Source organism: Acartia tonsa, chromosome 10 (assembly GCF_053477335.1).
Source record: "Acartia tonsa isolate MP-2025a chromosome 10, ASM5347733v1, whole genome shotgun sequence".
Taxonomy (NCBI): Eukaryota; Metazoa; Arthropoda; class Copepoda; order Calanoida; family Acartiidae; genus Acartia; species Acartia tonsa.
The window spans coordinates 11640725-11664043 of record NC_137269.1 but is presented as its reverse complement, the minus strand read 5'-3'; the positions used below and the strand labels follow the sequence as shown (position 1 = coordinate 11664043).

At 32.7% G+C, this 23319-nt stretch overlaps 2 protein-coding genes across 8 annotated transcripts; both read right to left on the bottom strand.

Moving 5' to 3' along the window:
- Positions 1 to 12499: 12499 nt before the first annotated feature.
- LOC145329390 (uncharacterized) lies at positions 12500 to 16283 on the bottom strand. 7 transcript variants are annotated; one of them, XM_080173482.1, is made up of 4 exons: positions 16227 to 16283; positions 13761 to 14714; positions 13326 to 13664; positions 12500 to 12622 (listed from the first exon to the last, which is right to left on the bottom strand). In XM_080173482.1, exons 1-4 carry the CDS (start codon positions 16276 to 16278, stop codon positions 12597 to 12599), a joined length of 1371 nt encoding a protein of 456 aa, XP_080029608.1. In that variant the 5' UTR covers positions 16279 to 16283; the 3' UTR covers positions 12500 to 12596. The 7 variants fall into 7 exon arrangements, with proteins under 7 accessions (XP_080029608.1, XP_080029610.1, XP_080029606.1 ...); XM_080173484.1 differs by having other exon boundaries at positions 13773 to 14714; XM_080173480.1 differs by having other exon boundaries at positions 13326 to 14174; positions 14235 to 14714.
- A 2449-nt stretch (positions 16284 to 18732) lies between these two features.
- Positions 18733 to 23043, bottom strand: LOC145329398 (uncharacterized). Its single transcript, XM_080173495.1, has 5 exons — positions 22940 to 23043; positions 21811 to 21884; positions 21229 to 21288; positions 20381 to 20450; positions 18733 to 19304 (listed from the first exon to the last, which is right to left on the bottom strand). The coding sequence occupies exons 1-5, from the start codon at positions 22968 to 22970 to the stop codon at positions 19219 to 19221; spliced, it is 321 nt and encodes a 106-aa protein (XP_080029621.1). The 5' UTR covers positions 22971 to 23043; the 3' UTR covers positions 18733 to 19218.
- Between the last annotated feature and the right edge of the window lie 276 nt (positions 23044 to 23319).

The following is a 23319-nucleotide window of genomic DNA, read 5'->3' as shown; positions in this document are numbered from 1 at the left end:
TCACTTACCGATATGGTTCTCCTTTACAGGGTAGCTTCTCATAGGTCCTGGGAAGGGTTATAACTATTATACAAAGATAAATTGCCCCTAGAAAAAATTAACCCCATTCAAAAATTTTGGGAAGGATTTATTTGCCCAGTCCAAATTTTTTTTTACTTTTTTTTTAAATCTAAGACAAAAAAAAAAGGTTATCGAATTCAACTCCCCCCTCCTTAAGTGCCCATTGAGGCCTCCAGGCTAAAATATCCGACTTTAAAGGTAAATACTTCAAAAAATTTTAAAGTATAGATGTAAACACCAAACAACTTTTAGGGACCCAAAAGATTGCAGAAATTTTTGTCTTTGAGAGTGACAAACTTACACTGTCCCTAGAGACAGTTAAAAAACAGTGTATAAATAAAAATTTCATATTTATTGAACGTATGTTAGTTGCTGCGCTCGTAGCCTCTATGGGAGGACTGATATGTCAGGTAAATAGCCTAAAACTACCCCAGGACACATATAAACCTAACCTGAAAATAATCCCATTCGGACCAGCCATTTCCCAGATGTTAAGCTACTGGCAAAACACAGCAATACTTTATATTATAGGATAATTTAATCCAGTGGCGTGCGTTAAGGGGGTGTCAACACACCCCTTGAAATTAAAATCGGGAAAGCATAGCTTCCCTATTTTTTATCCCCAAATGGTTTCACACCCACCCTGGTGAATCGCTGTGCACGCCTCTACTCTAATCCATCTGTTAAATTAACCATCTGACCAAACAAAAATTCCCATGATTATAAATTTTTCAAAAAGATTATTTGAAAATATTTACATAGATTTTATTTAATAATCTCCAAAACAGAAGGAATTGTAGAAATATAGTTACAGATTAAGCATTCTTTTCTTTTTTAATCTTTTCGTTCTCTTTTAAACCTCCCCCCCCCCCCCCCCTTTACCATTTTTTTATTATGTATACTACCAGGGATCTTAAGGGATAAGACAATGTATGATAAATTGATATACATCCCTAATTTCTTCTTTGTATATTATAATTATTTTTAAAACTGCGAACATGGAAACAATCAATCAAAATGTAGTAAAAGTACCCAGTTTGTTTATTATTACGTAATTGTGAAACTTTGGGTACCAGTGTAATTTACAGCCCAATATCTCCTTCCTTACTGGTGATATACTCTTTGGGTACCAGTGTAATTTACAGCCTAATATCTTCTTCCTCCCTGGTGATACTACTTACTCTTTTCAGCTTTTAACAATGCTGGTATAAAAAGGATAACCAATAATTGCAAAAAAAGTAGTTTTTATTAAAGTATGTAGTTATTATATCATTAGAATAACGTTATTATGTCAGCCAAAACTACTATGGCCTTGTGGTTTAGGCTTTATTTTTTTAAGTCTCGGGATGGTTTTAGGCTATTCTACTGTCTTCACCCTTCCGTCGATTACAGATACCTTAGATGCTAAAAGCACAGTTGGTGTTATGACATATATCGAAACAGTGTAAAAGGCCTCCAAAAAATGATGTCATAATTAAATGACCAATGAGAAGCCAGAATAAATTTTACCATTGTAAAAAAAACCTACACTCATAAGGCCTACACTCATAAGACCTAATGTGACATAAGACCTAGTACCTACACTCATAAGACCTAATATACCATAAGGTCTTATGAGAGTAGGCCTTATGAAGCAACACCATTTTTTGGCGGCACTTTATGCTGTATCTATATATTCAGACTCCAAATCCCTTTTTTCTTGGTTTGAAATGGCAAACATATTATACGCCTATCAGGATAAAACCCGGGGATTCTATCTATCTGTTTAATCTATCTATCTATCTTTCTTTCTCTCACTCTCATTCGATCTTTCTTTGACCCTACTTTCAATTCTCCCACCCCGCCCCCAAAAACATAAAATTCAATCACCAACCCCCCCCCCCGCCCCCCCCTCCATCACTCACACAACAACTCCCCACGATTTCTAAATGGCAAAATTAAAAATGTTTTATAAAGCAGGGATGTATACAGTGAAATATAGTTTTTTAGTTGTCATGGGTTATTGGATATAAAAGGGGTAGGGGGAACAAAACTTTACTTATTTGTTTAAAGAATGTGTATTAACTTTTATTTTTATAGCTAGCCGGTGCTTTTAGTAAGTAGTAGATGTAAAAATTTCCATAGAATTCAGATATGCAATCGGTTTTTTTGTAGACCTCTTATTTTTTAAGTAATTTAAGTTTTTTTAAAAACAAAATTAAGTCGTTTTTAAGGTACTAAAACGCACCAAAATAAAAATAAAAATGCCAGTATGAACAAAAATAGTAAGATCTTTAATTTGACACCTTACTTTTTAAATTCTGTTGAGAAATTATTGAAAAAAATAGATTTTTTAAATCTTGGTTTAATCAAAACTTTAAACAAAAATATACTCTACCACAGGCATAAAAAATATGGGTTCGTGTATACTTTTAGAATCAGAAAAATATTACAAATCCATTGTAAGCAAAATTGAAAAAAAGTAAAAAAAAATGAAAATAAAAATGGCCTAGCATATTATTTTGTACAGGCAACACTATTTTTACCCACTCTTTACCCCCTTCCCATTTTTACCCCCAAAACAAGGTTTAAGATGGTTGCCTGTATAATATAATATAATAGTTTCATATAATTTCTTTTATTGTAGTTTATTTACTATTTTGTAAACTTTTTATTTTAATTTTGCTTAGAATCGATTTGTAATATTTTTCTGATTCTAAAAGTATATATGAACCCATATTTTTATGTCTGTGGTAGAATATATTTATGTTTAAAGTTTTGATTAAACCGAGATTTAAAAAATCAATTTTTAAAAAAATCACTCAACAGAATTTAAAAAGTAAGGTGTCAAATTAAAGATCTTACTACTTTTGTTCATACTGGTATTTTTTTTCTTTTATTTTGTTGCGTTTTAGTACCTTAAAACCGACTTAATTATTTTTTTTAAAAACTTAAATTACTTAAAAAATAAGAGGTCTACAAAAAAACCGATTGCATATCTGGATTCTCTGGAAAATTTTACATCTACTACTTACTAAAAGCACCGGCTAGCTATAAAAATAAAAGTTAATACACATTCTTTAGAATTATTTGTTTTATTAATGAGCTATTGCAAATAAAATATTATTAAATGTCAATTGTCCTATAACTTAAACCCTGAGAAAACCATCCCCAACCCCATCCTTCTTATTATTTGTTGTGCTCAAATTGTGATTGACGCGCGAATCCAGAGCAATATGAGCTAGATGGGGCATTTCCCCGTGAATTCCCCCAACCCTCCCCACCCCCAAAAAGACACCCCAACTCTCCAATTTTGGTATTAATAACCACGTGGTTTTCATATTGATCTATTATAGCTAGTAGCTTTATCCAAAGCGTAAATTTTGTGTTAGGGCCGGCACAACTGTCAGTAGCGGTGGAACGTCCAAGAGGGGGATGGGGAGTAACACCCCCCGAAAAATTTTACAATACATTAAATAAAAATTTATGTAGGGTGCACTTTAAAAGAATACTAGCAACAGTTTAAGGGGGATAAATAACCCCCGGGTTTTTTTGTTCAGTAGGGGTGGGGGATATTTTATTCTAAATCCCCGCCGATGCTGTTTTGGATATCATAAGTAGCAAAAAGAATAAGCCTTTTATTTTCATCAGATTATTTTATAATTTTCATTGTTTATAGATTAGAAGACCTAATGAAATAATTGTATGAAATGATGTAAATAATTGTTCTTTACAAAGGTCTAATTAGCTTATTCTTAATTATTTCTTTTTTAACTAAATTTATCTTTATAATTCTTTTGTCCTACAAAGCAGAATTATTTGAACATCCAAACAAAGAACTATTAATTATATAAATAAGTTTTTTTTATTTTAAAAGCACAGCTACTCTTTAAGTTTTTGTGTCCGTCTAGGTTTGTCAGATTTTTTTTGTACAAATCGTACAGCAAGCTGTTTACAAATGTATAAAAAGGATAAAATTTTATTTTGTTTAAAGTCCCATTTCTAACTTATTTGGAGAAAAAAATTTAAGAAGGGGGGAGGGGGTTAACGTTTGTTTGTTTGTTTATTACATAAGGTAAGGTTAGGTTAGGTTATCTTTGGTACTGAGTAGCCCCGCAGTGTTAGGAGTGTTTTCTATAATTTTGAGAATCTCATGTATTTTTTATTTTCTTAATTGGTTTTAAACTGGGTCTAGCATACAAGGTTTATCTAAATACTAATTGTTACTGTACAAATCTCTCTATAATGTTATTACTCTATCTTTCTATTAATACTATGGTCCTATAGCTTGAAAGGATTATTAAAACATTCTTAGTTTTAGTTAACTTACAATTTAACAACAAAAAAGATGAACATTTTGATTAATAGACGGACGAATGTTTATTGGCCACTTTTGGGTACTTAGGCATATTATCTAGCTTTCTTTCTTACATTTCTCACATACAAATTGAATGACAGATTGGCGGAAAACCTTATAAGTTGTTCATAATGATTACCTTATGAATCTTGACACAAAATTTCAGCCGTCTATCGTTAATAGCAGCAGAGTTATTCACGTTGTTTATCAAGCTCTATGAATAGGCAAACTCACAAACAAAGTCTAGAATTACATAATACACAAGCAGCTTCGCCCCTAGCCTCTAGGGGCTTTGCCCCAAGAGGTTTAATCAAGAGGTGTTATTTAGATTTTTTTTTTAAAAGTAAAAAAAAATTTTGTGGGGGTGGAATTTTTTTTTTTTTTGGGGGGGGGTAGTCAAAATTAGTTTTAAAAAGCATTTTTTTTTTGGGGGGGGGGAGGGGGGATGTCCCACCTTAACAAAAAAATAGCCTTAACCACCACAGGACCAGTAGGTACATATATTCCCTGAAGAGTAGAATCCGATCGGTTCAGTGGTTACCGAGATCTTAAGAGACAGACAGACAGATATCATTCTACTTTGTATTATAGATAATAACTTTCTGATTTAAAGCTTTTTGATGATTATTTTTTTTTGTTAGTTTTGATAAATACTTTACTTTGTCCGTCGGTATATCCTTCCAAATATTCTCAATACCTCATTCAACATAAATGGTTGGGCTATCGCTTCCCCAAAGCTTTATAGGAAGACAAAGAAAGTCCCTCAATGACGGCATAAAAATGAGGGATGAGGAGAGGAGAAGTGGGAAAGAAAACCCCTAAAAAAGATATAGATAATCCCTCGTTTTTATGACGTAACATGCTGATTTTTTTAGGGACTTTCTTCGTCTTCTTTTATAGAATTTAAATATTGGAGATTTTATTCTTTCATAAAAAGCAACAGAACAGTGCGTTAATTTGTCCGTCTATAGCTTATGATGTCGCTAACCGCTGGCATGATTATTGTACAGAGAACATTCTTATAGGTACAGGGAAGGTTAATAACTATTTTTGAGGGAGGAAATCGCCCCTTGGAAAAAACCCAAATCCCAAAAAAATGCAACTTGTGACTGTACATAAAATAAAACAGAGCTTCGAGCTGAGGTGTAAGTACACTCAGCATTTTCAGGCGTTGCAAGCTTTTCAAGCATTTCCATCTAATAGAATAGACATAGTGACAATTCTACCTAAATTGTAGAGTTGGTGCGCTTCTATATCAGGACATACTAACAAAAATGAAAGGCTAAAGATGTCGCTAAAAGTTTTTAACGAGTAGATTCTTAAGATATTATTACTTATAAATGAGTTAAAAAAAATACAAAAGGTTAATTTGTATTGAAATACCAAAAAATTACCACTTTTAAGAGCTTGGTTAATATCAACTTATTATCAATCCAACTTAATATTTTTATTATAATTAATATTTAATTATTTCATAATAATCTTTACTGATAATTTGACAAAAATAAAACATAAATTATTTTAAAATGTAAAAAGGAAGCTACAGACAATAAGACTGTAGAGCAGCCTTGCCGTTTTCAAAATGCTAAATGTCCACTCTTTATATTTAAAGAGCAATGAAGCTTAAAGATTTAATGTTCTGATTATGTATAGATAGAAAAATATAGGGTAAAATTTTAGGGTTGAAAAAAAAAATAATATGATTATTGGGACTTTCACACAAAGTGCCCGTTCAGCACATATAAACCCCGACACCCTTTTTGATAAATCAAAATAAGTACGGGTTATATTATGCCTACTCCGTCCTGGGGCCCTAATCCTGCGGGGTCTATACCAGCGGGGCCCATAATCTTTGAATTTTTCCCCAGTCCTCAATAACTATAGTAGAAGTGTCTTAATTTTACACAACTATAAAGGAAGGGTTAGGTTGCTGAAGTTTGTATTGACAAGGCTTTTCAACAATTAGAGCCTGTCCAGATGCACGATTTCAACATCCCTAAATTAAAGATCCGTTACTTACGGACGGACGACCCTCACCATAGAAAAGCTTAATTTTTTAAAATGATTAAAAATAATAAGTTTTTAAAAAGGTGATTAGGACCACAATTAAACTTTTGAAAGGATAAAAGTATTTCATATGCTTATAGGGCTAGAGCCCCACATGGATATTAGTCTGGCAGGGTAATGATAAATTTAAAGATATTTGAGATTGTGGTTGGGGGGGGGGGGGGGGGTTACGGGTCGGTATTGTATTTTAGCATGGATCTAATAGAATAAGACAATAGCCGATAAATTTATGTACATCCTCAATGATGATACACAAAATAACACCTTCTGTAAATTACAATTAGTGATTGAAATGTTTGAAATAAAAATTTAATAAGAGTATCCAAAGTTATTAGGTCAATGAATTAGAAAACGTATAAATTTTGGGGACTAGTGTAATAAACAGTCCATTGCCCCTTCCTCCCTGCTATTTTAGTAATTAGGAAAAGCACCGAGGATTGTTAAAACATAATCGTTTAATAGATTTATTATTTTTCTCATGAACCAATTATTAACGAATTTCTATTCTTGTAATTAGTTGTAAATAGTAGTTGTAAACATAATATAATAGGTATTAATAATACACAAGGATTTGAAAAGAAACGTTAAAGTTGTAAGGATTACTTCAAAGTGTTTTCAATGTTTGTAAAGTAAAGTAGAAAATTATAATAGTTAGTTATCGTCTTTCGTAATATTTATCATGCTAGAATGAGTTATTTAAAAAAACAAAATTTAGCATAAAAAATATCTAAATGAAATTTAAATGTATCATTTAATTTAAAATAAATGATTCTGATGCTAGAATAATTTTCCACGCTTCAAAAATATGAAATTAAATGAAAATTATTTGTATCATTTAAACTACATTGTTTGACAAAAAAAATCCAAAACTAAACATTTATTCAAACCAAATTAAAATGGAATGTGCATTTCAAATATTGTATCAATGTTTGATTAAATGGCAAATCTATAAATTTTCTGCCTACCTTTGGTAAAGAAGAAGGTAGTAATGACAATTTTTGCTATGTGATCAATATATTGACAGAATGATTTGAAAACCCATTTCTATATGTACATATCATAAAATGTGATACATAATATCCTATAGTAGTTTTTTAAATACGGAAGGAAAGAAATATGCACAGTTAAAGCATATATTTGTGTTTTCAAAATACATTTTTAAACTTTAATAAGCATAGAATGTAAGAAACATATTTATTGTGAATCAAATTTATGTTTACTTAATATGCAAAATCTAAAATATGATTTTTGATTAAAGAAGGATATATACAAAAATACCATTGTGGGCTACAAAACAGGTAAAAATATTTTTAACAACAAGATTGTAAAATACACATCATAATAAATTTTTGAAAATAATTTTTTGTAAAGTGAAAATTATAACAAATACAAGTTTTCTGGAGGGTTAAGAACTAAAAGTTTGCAAAAGAACAATGAAATAGGTAATAACAGTGCTGAGTATAGAAACCAATAATTGCTTATCCACTGTGTAGAATCCAAGAGCGGTAAATGGTACAGCATTTTCTATATCATGGGTCAACTTTAGTATTCTTTTTTCCATGTTGCTAGGACAGCTTAGATACACATTTCTAATCAAACAGAACATAATAATATAAATATATTAATATAGATAAGTTTTACGTAATTGAACTCTCAAAGTGAGCATAAACATAATTCAATTTATATAGAAGAACTATGTTGAACTCAATATCCTATTATTTTTCCTGTAAAAACTCAATTAATCCAAATACAGATTTTAAAATGTATATTTATACCTTTTATTATCTCCTTATATCCAACCTGTCTTAACTAATTAATTCAAATTGGGGTATCAAATTTAATGTACCTTAAGATGTCAGCCATACTTTGAACAGCATTGTGACAGTTTTCAAGGCTTAAGCAAACATAGAGCATACCAAGAATTGATTTTAAGGTCGTGGTTGTAAATTGATAAATCATTTGCCATTGTTGTTCCAGAAATAATGTACCTTTCAAAACTGGTACAATATTGTATGTCATCATTATTAGAGTTATTGTGTGATATGTTGTACAAATCAAGAGACTCACCCCACTTGCTTCTCTAAAGGTATTGTAGTAAATAAGTATACTTTCTACATGTGATAAGTCTGTATCTGTATGAATGATTTTGATGTTATTGCAAATGTGTGTGGTAATTATCCCTATAATAAGATAAGGAATGTGATCCAGCAATGTCATTACTGCTGGCTGAACAAGAGAATTCATGTTGAACAACAAGTTGACATTAAAGTTTCCTTGAAAGTCAGGGTATGCAAAATAATTCAAGAACCCCATGAAAACGACTGAAATGAAAAGTACCAAGTTGTATGGTGCTTTGATATCATTAGGATGAAGATTGTTCAAACTAGTTTTGACAATTTTTCTAAACATGATCAAAATTAGAGAATAGTAGGAGATTTGAATTCCAAATGAAACATATTGAATTAGTATACCAGTATCTAATTCTTTTACATAAGCAGTAAAACTAAGCCAGACTTGAACTATTGACAAAGCTATAAACACGATTGCTACGATGATAGCAACTGGCAAAGAGAACAGGTGGATTTTTTTGTACATGTTAATAAGCATTGATGTAGGGTTTTTTATAGGAGCCATTTTTGTATATGTTTAGCTGATTTATACGCTACTAATACTAAGTAAACCTTTAGACTTTCCTAAACAAACTCATTTTGATTACAATAGCCAAGGTAACATTTGTTTTTTCTGCAAACATTTGTTCACTATGTAATTTTTTGAGAGTGTTAAGGTTTGAAATGTTTTTCTTCTTGTTTTTTTTTCAAATATGAAGTAATTTATTGCATGATAAGATTTAAATTTACTTATTATTAATACCAAAAAGTTTTTTATTTCAGCAAGTTTCATATTTGCTTAACTCACTTACCATGTATAAGTATTAAACCAAACAGTTAAAGAGAACAAATATAGTTTTTTATTTGGTTAAAAAAATCAATTTTCCAATTTCTTATAAAAGACTCTACAAATATTAGATTACACATAGTTGTTAGTGGTAAAGATACTCTAAAAGTGTTTGTGTCTGTCTGTCATTCTGTTGTAATTTTAAGTTATCCCAATTTTTCGAATAAATGCAGAGCTTTCACTTTCTTTTTCTTCTCCATTCCTGCACTTCATTTAATTTCCCCGTTCCTTCTCATGTATCTAACTTTTATTTATTGTTTCATCTAAAATATTTAAATCTATTCAATACAAGCAGCTACGTCTATACAGGCCTCTATGGGTACTTATGTGAATGTAAAGGGGAGGGGGAAGAGTTGACCTCCACTTTCAAATTTAGTTTTCAAAAGAAATTTGTTTTGCGACCAGTGGTAATTTTTTAGGAGTAATTTTTCTTGGGTGGTGATACCATCCCTCAAAATAGTCATAAACCTTACCTGGACTTATGAGAAGCCTTACTTTAAATGTTCAGTGAATAGCGAGTTCCTTCACTACACGTACACAAAGACAGAAGAACATCCTCTTACATTTACATCAGGATGAAATTTAAGCAAAGTTGGTTTAGAAATTGTTTGCAGTTATACTTTGTTATAAAAACTTTGAAAAATATAAGTAAATACATAGTTTAAAGCATCTCTTTCTTTTCAATAAAGGGATACATTGTTTACAAAATAGAGTCTACATTTATTTTGGATTTAACAGTATGAATTTTATCAATACAATCATAAAACCATTTTGGCTGGTGGATTTAGTTTTATAAAATGTGTTTTTTATTTCAATCTGTCAACGATTACTTTATCCCTGGTTTTTATACTCCCTGCCGTTTGTCCCTATATTTAAATCAATCAATTGAGTGTAAGACCTAAGTAGCAAAGTAATATACAATACAATGTATAACGATTTAAGAAGAGCAGCTACTCTACAAGTCGCGTCTGTCTATTTTTAATGTGTGCTTGCTAAAACAGACACAAAGTCGATTAATCTCATTTTTGCTTTGTATGTGTGATACCGTGTCGTGCTTATTTACTTGGTGCTTCCTCACAAAGTTCGTGTTGAGCACTGAAGAAGGCTATTTGTTTTATATACCTAAACCCTGCGGGAGGCTATAACCTTGCGCGGCTTATACCTACAGTGCCCTAACCTTCACCTAATAACAATATAGAAACGAAAAATCCCACCCTTTCTTATTTTGTAGCTTTTGTATAATTGTTGTTTTGATTTTTTATTTACTCATTTTAATTCCTCATACAAACATTTTTACATTTTTTAAACACTTATATAAATCATAATCTATTGTTCATTTTGTCAAATTTATCAGTTGATTTGTTATTGTATCATCCAGTGATCTTAAGGGATAAGAACTTAGAACATGGACGAATACTTGATGATCTTGAACAAAATTACCCCTTTATGGTTAAAAGTTTAAGCTTTTTTAGTTTGAATCAACCAAACAAGATTTGATAAAAAAAACACCGACAAATAAGAAAATATTTTCTGTATATGTCCCCTACCTACCTGTTTAACATAATAACCCTATTAAATGTGAAAGTTCTGTGTTGACATCAGATTTGAATAATCTAAGATGTTATTACTATGAACATTGAACATAGTCATAACTTCATATTTGACTTTAGTGCCTGAAGTACCTAAAAGGAATAATTAATGGTTTGTAAATTTTTTAATAGCTAATGTCTCCACCCCTACCCTCTAGAGGCTTTGGCCTAAGTGCTAGAAAGGTCCAAAAGGGGAGAATTTTTTCTTCCATGGGTTTTTTAACTAAATAGGCAAAATACTTCCCTCGGCCTTTAATAATCTTCTCAAAATTTGTCAAGCCGTTTACAAGATCTTAATGATAACATACAGACACACACACACACAACCTACTACTTTATAGTGTAAGAAAATCACATGAGAACAGTGATGATTCAAAACAAGCAAAACTGTAACAGGCAAATTTATGATTGATTGATGGTGATTAGGTTATCAATTTCATGCTTATAATAACTTCACTGACAAATATGACCGTTGGGCTTCCGCCAATTCTCAATTTGGGTTATTTTTTTGTGGCGGGGGTGGGGAGGGGTTTTAGGGGCGGAGAATAGGTATGTCAGAAAGTGACAGGGATTTTAGGGATAAGACAATGGATGATAAAATAATAAACAAATGTACCTTTTTTGTAGAGTAAATTTTTCGTTAACACATAACTAATGAACCAACCAATCAAAATTTACCAAAGTACTCAAAGTTTATCAAACAACAATTAAGAAACTTTGATTTAAAAAGCTTGGGTACTGTTTTAATTAAAACCGGGAATAAAAAAACTTGGATCATGGAAAGAAAACGATGTTGCGGGTTTCATCGTATTTTCACAGTAGCTTTTCTCCTATATCTAGCCCCTGTGGGGTGGGGTTATATAGTCCTGTGGGGCAATCATTAACATTTTCTTAACCTAAAATAAATAATCCGTCAAAAGCTACTGTGAAAATACGATGAAATCCAAAACTTTGTTTTCTTTCCATGACCCTAAAACTTAAACTGCCTTTATTGTTAGCAATATCTTTGTTTAATATAAAAAAGTGTTTTTTTTTATAGGATTCAACATTAATAAACTAAATGAATTATAATTTATTTTCTTCCTGATATGCTAATTTTTATGGTTAGTAAATTTTTAGGGGGGAAAGATTTGTAAATTAAAAAACAGATCATCTCCTGTCTAAATGTAAATTAATTGTTGCACCGTTTCAAGAGACAATAAGTTTGGTTAATTGCTTGTAAAAGACTAAGATTATTTTTTAATGTCAGGCACGCCATTATAGATATTAAAAAAAACCCAAACCTTCTTTTCACATTTCAATCATTCAAACTAGAGCAGGGAGGAATGAGATATTTTACTGTCAATTACAATGTTACCTAAAGTTATATAAAGATCCTCTCTTAAATTATTAAATCTTGATAGGTTGGCTAAAATTTAAAATTGATTTAATTGTAGGAAGTCTTAAGGGCATATCTGGATAGACAGACAGTAATCAAAATAATATGTAGGAATCAGAAATTTACAAATAGAATTTATTTAAGATTATTTATAAATATTGAAAGTAATTTTTTACATTACATTTATTTCAAATGTAAAATTTATTTTATTTCATTTTTCTGTATCCGTTTTTTCATCTAAATAAAAATAGTTTTAATATTAATAAAGGATAATTGTATCCTTGGATGCAGAGTAAAGAAGTTCATCTAAACAGAAGAGTCACTTAGAAATTAGGATATTAACTGATGTCAGGCTAAGGGATATATTGGTAGCAAGCTTAATTGAAAAATATTACTTTTTTACTTGCACCCATGCTAACTTGAATTAGGACTTAAAGTTGAGAAAGACTAAACTACATAACTTTTGTGTCACTTTTGAGGAAGAAGATTCCTGTGACGTCATATACATTTCGGAAAAGAAAAAGGGAAGGGAGTAAGAATATCTCTTCATAAGAGATGGGAGAAAAGGGAATCGTCTTCCTCAAAAGTGACACAAAAGTTATGTAGTTTAGTCTTTCTCCTTAAAGTTAAAACATATGCCAACAAAAAAAAAATTATTTTTATTCCATGTTCAATTGAACAAAATATGAAATTATAAATGTTTTTTTTTCAGTGGGAATCAGGACTCTTAATCCGTTAATCAAAATTCAAAACCTTACTGAAAAATTTTAGTTTTTAAAAGAAAAATTTTTTTTTTAAAGAAAGGGTTGAGATACCTTCCTCAATAATAGTTAAAAACCTTCCCTGTAATTTGTAAAGGAGAACCATATCGGTTCAGCAGTAAATGAGATCCTTTGCTACAGACAAAAATCTCTTACTCTTACTTTATATAAATTGATACCTTTATCAGATTCTTCTGATTCTTCTGAATCTTCTGACATATCAGGCATACCTCCTGGCATACCTCCTGGCATACCTCCTGGCATACCTCCTGGCATACCTCCTGGCATACCTCCAGGCATACCCCCTGGCATACCCCCTGGCATACCCCCTGGCATACCCCCTGGCATACCTCCTGGCATACCTCCTGGCATACCCCATGGCATACCTCCTTGCATACCTCCTGGCATACCTCCTGGCATACCTCCAGGCATACCTCCTGGCATTCCTCCTGACATACCCTTGTTTCCAAACATTTTTTCTAACTCTTTCATGGATGGCATTCCTCCTGGCATACCACCTTGCATACCACCTGGCATACCACCTGGCATACCACCTGGCATACCACCTGGCATACCACCTGGCATACCACCTGGCATACCACCTGGCATACCACCTGGCATACCACCTGGCATTCCTCCTGGCATACCACCTGGCATACCACCTGGCATTCCTCCTGGCATACCTCCTGGCATACCTCCTGGCATTCCTCCTGGCATACCTCCAGGCATACCTCCTGGCATTCCTCCTGGCATACCCTTGTTTCCAAACATTTTTTCTAATTCTTCCATGGATGGCATACCTCCTGGCATACCACCAGGCATACCACCTGGTATACCACCTGGCATACCACCTGGCATACCTCCTGGCATACCATCTGGCATAACTCCTGGCATACCACCTGGCATACCATCTGGCATTCCTCCTGGCATACCTCCTAGCATACCTCCTGGCATACCTCCTGGCATACCTCCTGGCATACCTCCTGGCATACCTCCTGGCATACCTCCTGGCATACCTCCTGGCATACCTCCTGGCACACCTCTTGGCATACCTCCTGGCATACCTCCTGGCATACCTCCTGGCATACCTCCAGGCATACCTCCTGGCATTCCTCCTGCCATACCCTTGTTTCCAAACATTTTTTCTAACTCTTTCATGGATGGCATTCCTCCTGGCATACCACCTGGCATACCTCCTGGCATTCCTCCTGGCATACCACCTTGCATACCACCTGGCATTCCTCCTGGCATACCTTTGTTTCCAAACATTTTTTCTAACTCTTTCATGGATGGCATTCCTCCTGGCATTCCTCCTGGCATACCACCTGGCATACCACCTGGCATTCCACCTGGCATTCCTCCTGGCAATCCTCCTGGCATACCTCCTGGCATTCCACCTGGTATACCACCTTGCATTCCTCCTGGCATACCTGACAAACTATGTATTCCATGATGGCTTCCATTTCTGCGCACTCTTTTTTGTGGTTTTCCTTTTATTATTCCTTTATTTTCTTTTTGTTTATGAATTTCTACAGCTGGTATTCCCATACTGATCATTGAGCCATATTCTTAAATTCAATAAACATCATACAAAAACCATAAATAAAGAAATTTTTGTATATTTAATTATTTCAAAAATATGAAAATGGGCGGAAGGGGGGGTTGAAGTGCAGTCTAAAAAAGTTATTCATCCAAGACTTTACTTTGATAGAAATAGAAAAAAAGTTTATTTCTAAAAAAAAATATATTTAACCATAATGCGCAAAATTCTACCATAAAAATAAATTATGGACACTTCTTGAATTCTTTAAAGGAACCCTGCAAGAGATACACCACTCTAATTGCTGAAAAACTGCCTCAAGTACACCCAATACCCTAAATTTGAAGCCTTCAGGATTAAGAACAAAAAAGGTATATGCCCTTTAAATTGACATTTAAGGTAGATGAAAATTTTGAAAGTTTTCAGTTTTGAAATTTCAATATCAAATTATATCAGCAAAAGCAAAATTAAGAGATAAATGTTGGCAGTAAGATAGAATGCCAGTAACTGATTACATTTTCACAAAAAAAAAACGTTGTCCTAGTCAAAATCTGTTTGTAAGTGTAAAAACCTGGTGGAAAAAAAAGAAACTAATACACGTTTCCACAGATGCTCATATATTATTTGTTGTTGAACAGATCCAGCCTTTTGATTGACTGGAAATTCTAAAAGGTGGAATTATCACACTACAGTACTCTCAATGTTTATAGAAGTTAACAAAATTTTTTGAGAGATTTTGACTATGAAAATGGACGTTTTTATTGTAATAATGTAATTAGATACTGCATTCTAAATTTATGCCCCAAATAAGCTTATAATTATGCTCCTAGCTGAAGTTATTTAATAATTAAATTTATATCATGAGTGCTAAAATTTTCATTTATCTAAAATGTCTTTTTAAAATGCCTAAAACTTTTTGTTATAAAAGCTGAATGCTTCAAATTTAGGGTATTGGGTCTACTTGTGTCATTAATTTAGTTTTTAGAGCAGTGTATTTCTTGCAGACTTCCTTTAAGCTGCTGTTTTATGAGCTGTGATAAATTTGATATATTATCATTTAATTTTTTTCTGGTTGTTTCCCAAAAACAGAAAATGCATTTTTTTAAAAGAAGAGAGAGAAATATTAGGAAAAGGAGGCTGCGTATTGGTTTGATTTTCATTGTCCTAGCTTTACCTTCTGGAAAATTTAAAGAACACTGAAAGAGGTGTAAAACTAATTTGAAGTTAATAAAGGTGTTCATCCCACCTGTACACAAATTATTCTAATACCATATATTCTAAGAGCACTCTAATACCATATATTCTAAGAGCACTCTAATAGCATATACTTTAATGCTTTACAGAACTTTTCTATAGGAAAGAGATTGTCTGTCAATGAGGGAAGTTGATAATAAAATATATCATATGCATCTTTAAAAAAAAGACTTGAAATACCTAACCTTATAACCTTGCAAAAATCAAAAGATGTCAATAAAGACAAAAAAGTAACATGTTGAGCATTGCCTCTAATAGTGACAGTGCTGATAATTCTTAATTTTACCTGATAGTACTAAAATCCAACCTACAAAGTGAATTAAATCAAGGGTTAACATTTTTAAGCTCTAAACAGTGGAAACATTAAACAAGGACAATTATGTTCAATAGAAGGAAACAAAGCGGATAAAAAAAACACACTTTGTGAAAACAATTTCTTTTTAATATTATAGTGCTTTCTTTAATGGTTAATATTTCAATTTATCATATGCATTTAGTATATTGTGTGTAAATAATAGGGTTGGGCCGGATATCCGGTCTGGCCGGTTATCCGGCCATATATCTGGCCATTTTCAATATCCGGCCGGTTACCGGATATAGAAACTATCCGGTTACATGATATCCGGCTGATTTTTGACGCCGGATATCCGGTTATCCGGTAAATTGCCGGATATCGAACGTTGGCCAGATATCCGGCCGGAACCGGATATCCGGCATTAGAAATCAGCCGGATATCTGGTATCCGGTATCCGGCCAAAAAAGTATCCGGCCCAACCCTAGTAAATAAGCAGATAAAACTTTAGATAACAGGCATGTAGTTGGAGTAAAGTTTGGGGGTTTCCCTTCAGAAGACCATGGAACAACTGTGAACAATATTGGCCTGAATCAGTTTTATACTCTTAAAATAAATTGTTTTTATGTTGAAGGGTAAGTAAAGGGAAAGGGTAGGATAATAAAAAAAACAAGGAAGGTGGAAGGCAAGGGAAAGTCAGAAAGAAGTCATGTGAAAGTAAATCTGTACCTCTAATCAAAAACGGACCAGGCTTTCATTACATACATACAGACATAAAAACTTATAGAGTAGCTTCGCTACTAAATATATTTTTTGATAATCGCAGGTACTCTATCAATAGAGGTTCACAACTACGAACGTCCATCCGAATGGCACATGGTAAAAGTTCCTTAGCTTAAAAGGTTTCGTGACTGTTTTGTATTTTTATTTACAGCTTTTTCAGTAGCGAAGCTACTCTATAATTCGATATGTCCGTCTGTCCGCCTGAGACAGAAAGGGGGAAAGTTATTTTCTCGACTCCTATAAGAGATAGAAGGGATTAAATATGTTAACCTTCTTCATAGTTTCACCAAGTTTTATTAAGATTCGTCAATTAACTGGGGTGCTAGATCGATTCCTACATTTTTAAGTTTTTATGATTTTCTTTACTCCAATTCGAGATAGACGGCTGATATTTTTAGGGATCAATTAAGTTCACAATTTACATATCCCTACAAAGTCTTAAAAGATTTGCTTATTGTTGACGTTCTAGTTCGATTCCTAAATTTTCACGTTATAAAACTTACAGGGTTTCGTGATTTTTTTAGTCTATTTTTTTATGAAACTGCTCTATAGTTATTTTTTTTTCGAAAATCAATCCATAAATTTTGAGCTTCGCTACTTATAGATGTTGTCAGCCTTGTTTGATTGCATTTTATTTACTTAAATTTATTATTATTCAAAAATCTATTAGTTATCAGTTCTTATTTCACCTTTACAATTGTTTATTTTCAATACAGCGTGCCCAGGGTTTTGCCAGGGGGCACCCGAAAATTATGACACCTTCAGTGCCATTTTTTCAGATTTAAATCATGGAATGGTTTTTCCTTTTAAGCAAGCCTCTGCATTCAATGCTGGTCTACTTTTAGACATAATTGTCGTTATTATTAATAAATTATAATTAATTTTCGTGTTATCTGACTACAAGCTAAAGCAACAAATAATCAACAACTGAAACTAAATACTCCATTCAATTAAATAGTAACTATTATAATTTCTGTGACAAATATATCAGATTTCATCTTGATAATTGTTTGTATTTTAAATTTATTACATGTATCATTATATTTATATTTTTTTGTTTATTCTTTAATAACAACAATAAATGTATAAGTATAGATGTATAACACAGACAACTACCTGGTTTCAGTTGTAGGGACCTTTTTCGTTTGCTAGCAAATTACTTTTCGCTCTTTTGTAGCGACTTGGCTGTTTTAATAATTCCGATACTATTGGCTAATATTCAAAGACCCAACTGAAAGTCAGCACAGGGTCCCTGTCCACTTTAACCCATGTACCCTCTATTCTTTCACTTTAATATAGCCACAAATCAAAATATTCATATGTGATTGGATGAATTTATATTCAGCAATCTATCATTTAATTCAATGCTACCCCCAACCCCATACAATTTTATTTCACAATGAAGGTTTCGTGAATTTCAAGATTATTTTTACTTGTATTCTTATTCTTATTCATCTTTCTCTTACTTTTTTATCTTTCTTTTGTATGACCACTGAAATTTGTACTTCACTTTGTCCGTTTGTCCACTCATGATTTTTTATGATTCGCTACTTTTGAGTGCTATAATCTTTGTTATTATCTTATTTACGGCTATAAACAAGCTGCTCCTCTTCCTATGATCAATGAAAAGTTCGTCCTTGCTTAAAGTTTCTAAAGTTTAATTTAGCCATTGGTTTATCATAGAGCATAAAAATTACTTAACTATAGGAAAACAACATTTAATAAACTAAATTATATTTAGATACATGTATTTTTACAATAATATTAAACAAACTATTTTCTATCAAAAACAAATAATAATCAAAAATTAAATAATAAAAATAGATTTTCACTTTTGGATGTTTTTTTGCACCAAACGATTAAGTGCATCTTTTACAGGTGTTGGATTGTGGAAAAATTGTATATACTGTCATGCACTGTATCAGTAGGTTAAAATATGGATTTTTCCAGTATGGTTTCCAAACCGACTAATATCCGCTGGATCAGAACCGGATTTCAGCGATACTGAAATATCACGTATAGCTTCGTGTTACAAGCAATTTTCCAAAAATATTAAAATAAAAATCATAATATTAGGACAAATTTTGTTAGCTAACAAAAATTTTTTTAATGTTATAATTTTTCATTTTAATATCCGCGGAAAGCTGTCTATACTACGATGCTACACATTACTATTATTGGTTTCTGATCGAAAAAAAGCTTTTTAGTTTCTGTCCTTGCAGGCTTTAGTTTTCTTACAGAAAGTGCATCCACGTTGACATCTTTCTGCACATTTGTTTACTTCTTCGTCTAAAAAATAAAAGCGGTTAAAAAGCTGATAAAAAGTAGTCCGACCACTATAAATGTTTCATAGTTAATTAAGATCCTTAATGATGGGAATGTGGACAAAAAGTTATAGCCCTCTATCTTTTATAGAAGCGAAGAAAATCACATTTCCCCCACTTTGTCTCTAACAGACGGACGGCTGGACGGACATTTGGAATCATAGAGTAGCTTCGCTACTAAAAATTATTATAGATGATAAAATAGTAATAGTATTTCTCGTATTCATTCGAATCCGGTGGATAGAAGTTGGTTCTCATCCATACGAAAAAACTATATCTAGCATCGTTTTATATCAGCTTTTTACGAATATAAAAATGTACAATCATAAGATTAAAACAAGTTTTTTTTAGTTGGTGCCTTCGGCACCTCGGGGCTAAAAAAAACTAGTTTTAATCTTATAATTGTACATTATATATCCGCGGAAAGCCGTTTATAATACGATGCGAGAACTATTCCAGTATGGCCTAGAAACCGATTATTATCCGCTGGATTAGAACCAGTTCTGAGCCATACTGAAAAATCATGTATCATATTATCATGTACGTAGGAGACAATTTTTCATGAAGTCTAAAAAAAATTAGATTCGATTTTACCCTCTGCGGAAAACTGTAACTGTACGAGGCGATAATAACTACCTTTATAAAACATTTTTCAATACCAAATCATATACCAGATGCCAATTGGTATACGGAATCTTGAAAAGCAGCCTAGATAATCCCATTTCCCCCATAGCATTACGGACGGAGAGGCAAAGTAAATTATGTAGTATATTCGCTCCTGAAAAGAGTAATAGTTATTTCTCGCATCGTATTATAAACGGCTTTCCGCGGATATAGAATGTACAATTATGAGATTAAAACTAGTTTTTTTAGCCCCGAGGTGCCGGAGGCAACGGCTAAAAAACTGGTTTTAATCTTATGATTGTACATTTCTATATTCGTAGAAAGCTGGATATAATACGATGCTAGACATAGTTTTTTCGTATGGATGAGAACCGGTTCCTATCCACCGGATTCGAATGAATACGAGAAAAATCTTACTTTTTCTGCAAAATTTACATTCTCTTGGTCTTGGAGTTGTTTCACATAAAGGTTCTGAGCACTTTCCACACTAAATAAAATATAAATTTAAAAAAAAACTAAATTATTTCAAATCTTCTTTAGCTTGTTGTATAAAATTTTATTTAGACTTACTTATTTATGTTCTGCTTATTTAGTTCTGCCACTCTACAAGAGTTATTGTTTGTTTGACCTTCCTTCTGATTTTAGATCTTCCCAATCCTTATTTATTATGTTATTTTATACCATCGGCTTCGCCCCCTAGAGGCTTCTTAAGGTGTGTGTGTGTGGGGAGGGGGGGGGGTCGGTGTTGTGAGGGTGGGAGGTAACCTACCATATTCAAATTCTAGTTTTAAAAAAAGTTTAGTGGGGGCTTATTTTTTTCTAGGGAAGGTGGATATTGGATTGTAGATTACACTTGTACCCATAGTTAAAAGGAACACGCTATCTTATTTGCTGGCTGAAAAACTTTGGGTACTTTTATTGAATTTTAATTTGTTGGTTCCAACCTAACAGCTTCCAAACTTTGCAACCATTCATATTAATCTATAATAGGGGTAATTTGATTGATAATCATTTAATTTTCAATTGTCCTATCCCTTTATATCCCTTGTAAAAAAATTAGAATTACATGCCAAGCCACGTGATTGGAAAAAAATTAAGCTTTTTATAGTGCCTATAAAGAATTGAAACCATACAATACAAATTAACAATACACAGACTAAATTACTAATGGCAGGCGAGTATACATTTCAATTGGCCAATGGTAGGCCAGTATGAGGACATTTTTTATATTCACTATAAAAATATTTTAAAAAATAATAGCTTACATTTTCTTCGCAGTTGAAAATTGGGTCTCCGTCAGAATCTTGGCCAATTTCTCGTACTACCTAAAACAAGTAAAATAGCAATCAAATTATGTATTTTATAGTTTTCTTTCTCTTAACAATGAAATTTATGCAAATAATAATTCAAATATATATAGAAAAGCTACACTTAAAATGATCTGATAATGGGAATTTATTTTAGAAATCACTAAACCTCGACCCTATTTGCTCTGATTTTTAGGAAAAACAACTCATTTATCCTTTGGCATTTATCTCTTTCACTATCCCTCTCTCTCTCTCTCTCTCTCTCTCTCTCTCTCTCTCTCTCTCTCTCTCTCTCTCTCTCTCTCTCTCTCTCTCTCTCTCTCTCTCTCTCTCTTCTCTCTCTCTTCTCTCTCTCTCTCTCTCTCTCTCTCTCTCTCTCTCTCTCTCTCTCTCTCTCTCTCTTTCTCTCTTTCTTTCTTCCATTCTGTGTTCTAATATATTAACAGGCAAAACATACTGGCAGAAAATAAAGGTATGGGGGGGGGGGGGTGGTTTCGTCGGTCAAGAATTAGGTTTGAGGGGAAGATTTAGTTTACTTACCTCGCATCCTTCACATTTATCACAAATTTTTCCAAGAAAATCCTCCCTGGAATCTGCTAACACAATGGTCAAACCTTTAAAAAATTGGATATTAAAAAAATCTACAAATATGCTTTCAAAATTGTCATCCAAATCTTCAAAAAATTGGATATTTAAGAAAAAAACGAAAAATATGATATAGCAATGATTAAACATTTTAAAGAAATGACAGATTTGCTTCGTACAAGTCAGGGGCGTCCAAGCTTTTTATTTTTGAGGGGTAAAAATTTTTTAAGGGGGGGGGGTAACTCGTTTTTTTTTTTTGGGGGGGGGGGTAAAATGGCGCTCGAAGCTCCGCAAATTTTTTTTACCCCCCCAAAATTTTTATCCCGGGAGAAAATTTTCTTGGGAGGGGCGAAGCGCGCAAAATTTTTTTTCGTTAGAGATTTTTTTTTGGGGGGGGAGGGTAAATACCCCCTCCTAAATGTTTGGTGGCGCTTACAGCACCCCCAGGGAAGGGGTAAATATTAAATGGGGGGGGGGGGGGGTAAAATGAAAAAATTTTTGGGCCCCCAAATTCGTTTGGGGGGGGGGGTTATCACCCCTTTACCCCCCCCTTGGACGTCTCTGGTACAAGTTCTAGTTTTAGGCTATTTTTTTTAAATATATGATGTTTGATAAATTGTTTATATCAAGTTTAAACTCCCCAAAGAATTTAATTTTGCATAAGTACAATGTTGATTAATTCAGATAAACCAAAATTATAAATTTAGTTTTAACATTCCCAAAATAATTTCGCAAAGCAATTCCAATAATCTAGAAACAGGATCTGTATGTACGTGTGTCTGTTTGTACCAAAGGTTCTTTCTAACTGCGGAACCGATACGGTTCTCCTTTACAGTGTAGCTTCTCATAGGACCTGGAAGGTTAATAGCTTTTCTTTTTTTTTTGGAGGGGGGGGGGAGGTACCACCATCCCTCCATTAAAAAGTTATCCCCTCTTATTTTTTTACTTTTTTTCTGAAACAAAATATAAAAAATTGGGGGGGGGGGCGGCAATTTAATCACTCACCACCTCTCGTGCCCCTAGAGGCCTTTAATGGGCATAGCTGCTAGTTTCATTGTAAATGATGACTTAAAAATTTTCTTACCTAAGAGTACTAGGAAAAGTATTGTTCTCATTTTCTTTTATCTGAAATTTTAAATCATTTTATAATTTTAAATATATTTTTTAAAGTTTTGCTAGATTAGTGTTTAAATTGTTATCAACAATGAAATATGGTTGGTGAAATAATAAATGACAACCCTTTTTCTGATACAAGGCTCTAAGCCCCGTATGGCCTCTAGGGGTATTTGAGGGTTCTTAGTAAGTCGACCCTCAACTTACAATTTAGTTATAAAGAGAAAAAATCTTTTTTTTTAATATGCTGGAAGATTTTTATTATGAAAAATTATGATCCTTCTCTGGACCTATAAGAAACTTCACTGTAAAGGAAAACCATATCTGTCCTGCAGTTACTAAGCTAAAGAC